The 6468-nt window shown below is 39.0% G+C and overlaps 1 protein-coding gene across 1 annotated transcript; it reads right to left on the minus strand.

Annotated features, from left to right (window-relative positions):
• Positions 1-2262: 2262 nt before the first annotated feature.
• Positions 2263-4186, minus strand: LOC115788991 (GTPase-activating Rap/Ran-GAP domain-like protein 3). The gene is made up of 3 exons (XM_030742133.1): positions 3972-4186; positions 2786-2906; positions 2263-2701 (listed from the first exon to the last, which is right to left on the minus strand). The coding sequence occupies exons 1-3, from the start codon at positions 4069-4071 to the stop codon at positions 2536-2538; spliced, it is 387 nt and encodes a 128-aa protein (XP_030597993.1). The 5' UTR covers positions 4072-4186; the 3' UTR covers positions 2263-2535.
• Between the last annotated feature and the right edge of the window lie 2282 nt (positions 4187-6468).

Consider the following 6468-nt stretch of genomic DNA (forward strand, 5'->3'; position numbering starts at 1 on the left):
GATCAACATTAAAATTTATAAAAATGTTTTATAAATGCTAATGTTGATATATATATATATATATATATATATATATATATATATATATATATATATATATATAATATATATATATATAGAGGAAGGAAATTTTGTCTCCCTCTTCTGGCTCTGAGAGTAATTACACAAAGGCTGTGAAAACATGCTTGACTCTTAAAACTGTAATCATTCCCTCTCATTTGCCCGAATTCTCTGTTCCCAAAAGATTTTCTCTAGGTTTTTCTTCCACAGGCTCTGCAATACTCTTAGCTGCTGTAGTCTGCTTTATCTGTGTGCATGCAATCCACTCCTCACCTCTGCCAAACCAATCACTGCCAGCTTTCAGAAACGTAAAACTGAAGGTGCACGGGCATGGGAACGTCGTGCAGATATGAGATTTAAAACTCTATTAGACAGATTTGCCAGGAACTGAAAGTCCCTCACTCCCACTTTAATGACTTGAGACAGGTGTATTATTGCAAAATTAAACACTGCATTCACACTCTAACACCATATGCGTTCAAGTTGCTTTTAATCATGTTAAATGTCAGTCTTTGGATAATTTGGTGCATCCTTAGCCGTTTGGCATTCCCAGATGGATGTAATAATATGCTGTGAGGGCCAATTCAGATGCTGAAGTTTCCCTGTTGTCTCCTTTTTAGTTACTGTACTGTCAATAGTACAGTAACAAAACATTATTACTATTTATTTTAATAGATTGCTTTACAATCTGAATGTGTGGAGTTTAAAACAAGGAGACATTAAAAAGGCAGAGGGTTTAATGAACTGTAGGATTGTTTTTAGAGCATAAATAATATTAGAGACTAAAAGTCCAAATGTATAATAATTAAAATCTCTCTTCTGAGCCCTCCAAACTGGACTGGGTTTATATCTGCATCACAATAGGAACAAACAGGAATATAAGAGGGCAGCTAATTAGCAATCTGACCAAAAACCTCGACACTCAGTAAGGAAAGGATAAGTGATGAATTAAACTGTGTTCTGACTTTAAAGACTTTAGTGAATTATCCCATAACTCATAACTCCAGGTGTCCCGGCTGTAATTCAGTCTATCTCTGGACCTCAGGGTGAAAGTCAGCAGGGCCTTCTGGGTCTTGAAGTTCAAAATGAGAACCAGTGATTTAAACAGCAGCTAGCGCTATTAAGAGCCGAATCCCTAATAGGGTTATGTTTTCTGATTAATTGATGTTCACGGACAGTTAATTAATAATTTAGCATTCTTTAAATCAATTATGCGTTTGTTCTTTTTAAGTCTATAAGTTTGGGCTTTAGTTTTAGTCTAGAAAAAAGTTTTATTTTGCTAAAGATACAACTACCTTTTAACTAAGTAAATTTTACTCAGCAAAGTAAACCTTTTCTGATATTAAACAAATTATTCTGCTGTACATTCCACACATACATTCCCACTTTTGGTTTTGTTATCTTTCCATCATCCTTGCTCTATCCATCGTCTTAAAAGATGCACTTCTACTTTCTCTGGTCTCAGGTTGTGGTTTCTCTTTTTTGGTGCAGAAGACACAACACTTGCACAGTAGCCAAGGCAAGTCATGCAAATTTAAGGTCAGATAGAAACGTTTTGTGCCTTTGAGATCGTGCCTCCAGGAAGGGAATTCATCCAAGCTGATTGGAGTTGTTGGTCACCATTGTAATCGAACATGGACTACAATCATGGCTGCTACTGTCAGACACCAGATTACGGTGGCTGTTAGACATCTACTTTAATGGAGGACGGTGGCAAATGGCACTTGGGGGACCTTTTGCCTCCAGGTCTGTTTATCTGTATACCATGGGTAAGGAGAACAATAAGGACTAAAATGTGCAGAGAGCATAAAAAGAATCATACTTTTACTAAATATGGGAATAAAATTGATTTTTATAATATATCTATAAATATGCATCACAGGCCAGGCAGGCATATATGCCTGCATGTGTGCACTTTCATGTATAAACAGATGTACACATATTCATATCATACAATATTTGAAAGTGGATTGGAAATAATCACATAACACACAACACATAAGCTCTTGCACGTAAGAGGGAATTGAGAATGCAGAGAGTTTTCTCATGCCTTGGTGCACAGATTTACATTCAGTTTGTGGTTTAGGATCAAACCGTTATCTCAAAGCTCTTGCAGAAGTCTGAATACACCACGGCATCGTACGCAACCTCTTTGGGTTATCTGCTGTGGGGCAACACAACAAACACAGCAGCTGAGGGACTGCTCACGAAAACACACACACACACACACACACACACACACACACACACACACACACACACACACACACACACACACACACACACACACACACACACTCTTCCAACTCCCACTCCAACCATCTTGTCCAATGAACGGGGAGACCCAGAATCCCAGGGTATAAAGAAAAAGCGACAAGGCGACAGAGCTCAACAAAACAGAAACCAACCAAGACAACAGAGGAAAGGCGACAGTACAGAAGTTGGTGGGCAGAGAAGTGCACAATGGGTTCGTCTTCACTTTAGGTCCAAGACATCTTCTTCAAAGGACGTGGAGAGGGAGAACGCGCTGGTGAGAGGCGGGCTCTCTGCCTGCAGCACCACCTTCTCTGGCTCGGCCTCCGAACTGGACGAACAGTGCAGCTGGACATCCTGATCTGCGTCGCTGGACTCTGAGGCTAGCCTGTTGTACACAGAAAGACTCGTGTCTCAAGCTCAACCAGAACTAAGCAACCGTTAAATGTGCCGCTGCTGTTCGATGCGTCACCTGTCACTGTTCGTTGATGTCAGCGCTCGTACTTTGGGCTCCTCCTCAGTGTTCTTTTTGCTCATCTTTCTCTGTTTGACCGATCCCCCGTCTGATTTCCCACTTGGTTCCTCTGTCAAGCCTTTGTTGGTTTGAGACAAAAGAAAATGGACATGCACTGGACACCTCAGAAATATGCTGATTTTGTGTTCTTGCTGATACTGGGATGAGCGATATCACATTTACATCTGCTCATTTGAAATTAGTTAAAAATGTTAGCTGGTTAGCTTAAATTAGCACGATTATCATAAACGGGGCAGCCTTCAAGCACTATAATCCAAATCTTGTTTAAGCTGTCAAAAATTCACAATACTATAAAACAACAGGATTTTACTTTATTGGGGAATTATGTGCTAGATATTTCTTGGCCAAAAGAAGTAATTTCCTGAAAATTTTAAACCTAACTAGTAGTATATGAAGGTACAGACAGGTGGAGATTGCTTCTTTAGACAAAACTAGGCTAGAAGTTTCTCTGCCTCTGCTGTTAAAATTAAGCTAATATTGCTATAAAATTACATTTAGTGTAAAAGTAATATATAACAGTGCAATGATCTTCTCACATAACAGGAAGGCCAATGAGCACGCTCAGAAATTCTCACGTAGTTGCTGCATAATGGCAGAAGTGCTCAGGAACCCTGAGTCGAGTCCCCAATTGAAAACACACATTACAGATGAGTAGTGTTCATTGGTGCAGACTGACTCAGACTGGTTGCAGAGTGTTAGCAACCTGTCTGCAGGCCACCTGTGCAATATGATCAAAGCAGTTGCCCAGAGGTTGAATGTGTTGCATGTTTAACCTCTGGGCAACTAGTCGGTGGCCGCAACTGCTTGTACTTGGTTGCTGAATGTAAAAAGTTCAACTTTTTTGTAGTGTGACTGAGCCAGTATGCAATATTGTAGAATACTTCTAATATTTTAGAATTAGCTCTAACTAAAAACGAAAGAAGGAATGTGTGTCTGTTCACATGGACATCTGAGTTATACATTCACGGTGACCTTGATGCATCTTTGCTGTTGCTAATATGGCCAAATATAGCTGTACCAAGCAGGAGCTGATATGTGGGGATAATTAAAGGCTGCAGTGGGCACTAGCTACATAAAAACAACTTCAGTTTCTTATTTGAAGTATAATCATTTTTCAGTTTACCGAGCAACTCCTTCCGTGTGCGACTGGCTATTTCTTTGATCTCCATGCGTGATAAGGAAAGCGAATGTGTTGCAGAGATGAGGGGAGCAGGGGGCACCATGACGGGGGCCGGTGTCGTCAGCACCTTGTTGACGAGGGGGGACTTCAGGGGTCTTTCAATGCTGCGGCCCACCAAGTTACACAGAGGGATCTTAAAGATATGCTTGCATGCTGCTTCGCCTGGGAGGAAGAAACCCAGAGGAAGAGGAGGATGGGAAGAGGAGGAGGAAGAAAATCGTGGTAGATGTAATGAGAGGGCACAAAATGGAATCAAAAGAGAAAGAAGAATGTGTAACAGTTAATAAAAAAATTAGTTAAAATTCAAAAACATACCATATATTTTTATATTTTACAACCAGCCACTGGATCTTTTTAGTCAGTGGCTGTTTTTTCTTATTTTGGCAGAGCAAAATAAGAAAAAGATCAGTACAAAAACCTGGACAGAAAACATTACAGAGTCTCTACATTAGTGTTTATATACAGTATGGTGCAAAAAATTTTTTTTCTTTAAAGTGGTCTTGGATAAAGTTCTCCAGGCAGTCTGAAGTTTTTCTTTGGACACTGGCTGCTTTTTTATCTCGTTTTCAGTCCACTCCTCAATAATGTTTTGTTTTTGTTAGTTAAGCTGCTTAACACTGACCTATGAGTCATTCAAGGAAAAAATGGCACCTTATCAAGGGATGAGCCAGTGTTGTGTCTACACATAACCAACAACCTAGCAAAAAAAAAAAAAAGAAATTGTGTTTTTTGGCACTTTGTTACAAGCAGCCTGTTGCAAAAGCATATTTGTTCCCATTTATTTAGTTGAAGCTTCAAAATTCTCAAAGAAAACAAAATTTGACAGTTTTTGAACCAACAAGTTAATTCCCAAAGAGCTATTAGCCAAAAACACATACATCACACAGCGATGTATCCTTAAGAAATTTGAGGAAACTGGAACAGATGAAGTGGGAGGCCTGAGCAAAACAAAACAAAACTATCTAGAGCCTGACAAAGGACCTGAGATTAACTCTGGCCCTGTTCACTGAAGCCTCATCAGAAATGTGTCCATGCAAGGGTGGCTGTCAAAAAGCCATTCTTAAAGAAGGGAAACGAGGAGAAAAGGCTGAGGTATGCCAAATTACACACGAACTGGACTGAAAAATCAGTGGCAACAGGTATTTAAAATTTTTGGTTTAAATCGGCATCAATATGGATAGAGGAGGTCAGGAGAGAGGTACAACAGTGAAAGTCTACAGTCATCTACCAAAAGTCTTCCATCAATGTGGTAAAAGCAAACCTGGATAGAAACACACAGTAGAACACTTTCAGCCATGAACTGGGCCTGCCCAGAGCCCAGACCTCAACATTACTGAAGCAGCGTGACAGCCTGGAGAACTATTTCTGAAGACTACTTAAAGAAATGACAAGAAAACTGCCTCAGAGAGTTCAGGCTGTGCTGAAGAATGAAGGTGGCCATGTCAAATATTGCCTTTCAAATTTGTTAAAATTGTGCAAACTCTGTTTTTACTCTAAATTTCAATGTATGTTTAGATGTTTCAATTATTGCTGGACCTATTTCCATTTTCCTAACAAAATATAAAGAAATGAGGGGTGACTCAAGACTTTTGCACAATACTATATATTATCAACTAACATATGTTCTGCAGGTATTTTCAGTGCAGTTTTATATTAAAATACTCCCAAGCTATTTCACCTGAATGCAAGATTAGGTCTTGAAAAATGTTGTTGGGGTATTAGGAAAAAGATTCTTACCTCTGAGACTCTAATACAGCTAATGCTAATACACGAGATAATCTTTACGCAAAACAAACTTGAAACAGGCGCTTCAGACATGAGAGCAGCAGCAAAATATCTCATATTTAAATTCTAGAGGCATATTTCCACCTTTCTGGTGCATTCAGGTACTCTCTAACATTCAGCTAATTAGCATTGCTCTCATTTTCTGTGTTGCCAGACACTCCAACTCACGAAAATGTATTGTAGATGTCTGTAAAGGTATAATGTGAAATTTAAAGAAAATTAAAGAAGAACTAGTCTGTGAATGCACCAGTTTCATAATAGACAATGACTGCAGCTGCAAAAGCTTATGAAACTGGAAAACGAAAAGGTGACACAGCTCAATCAATACTGTAACCTTTGTATTTTCATAGCGCAGTAAAATAGAATAAATAGTTTACTCTAAAATCTTGCGGCATGCATTGTGAAACTGCAGTAATATTAAGTCTATGTAATTAGGATTCTATGAGCACTCTGACGATACAAAAGGATCAAACTTCCACAGTGAAATGAAGCCACTTTAAAGTGATTAATAGTGCTATTTACTGAAACAGCATGCAGTCTTAAAATTAATCTTCCTTACAACAGAGAGCTAATGTAACTGTTCAGTAGCCATTTATAGCAGACCATCTATTATTCAGCAGAGACATAATGTCTGTTGGGGGCATTAAAGGATGTT

The sequence above is a fragment of the Archocentrus centrarchus genome, chromosome 12, assembly GCF_007364275.1.
Source record: "Archocentrus centrarchus isolate MPI-CPG fArcCen1 chromosome 12, fArcCen1, whole genome shotgun sequence".
In the NCBI taxonomy this organism is placed as follows: domain Eukaryota; kingdom Metazoa; phylum Chordata; class Actinopteri; order Cichliformes; family Cichlidae; genus Archocentrus; species Archocentrus centrarchus.

Coding starts and splice junctions, on each gene's coding strand:
- LOC115788991 (XM_030742133.1), bottom strand. CDS start 4,071: ATGGTGCCCCCTGCTCCCCTCATCTCTGCAACACATTCGCTTTCCTTA. Junction 2,907..3,971: donor CACACGGAAGGAGTTGCTCG/GTAAACTGAAAA, acceptor AAACCAACAAAG/GCTTGACAGAGGAACCAAGT. Junction 2,702..2,785: donor ACATCAACGAACAGTGACAG/GTGACGCATCGA, acceptor TGTGTACAACAG/GCTAGCCTCAGAGTCCAGCG.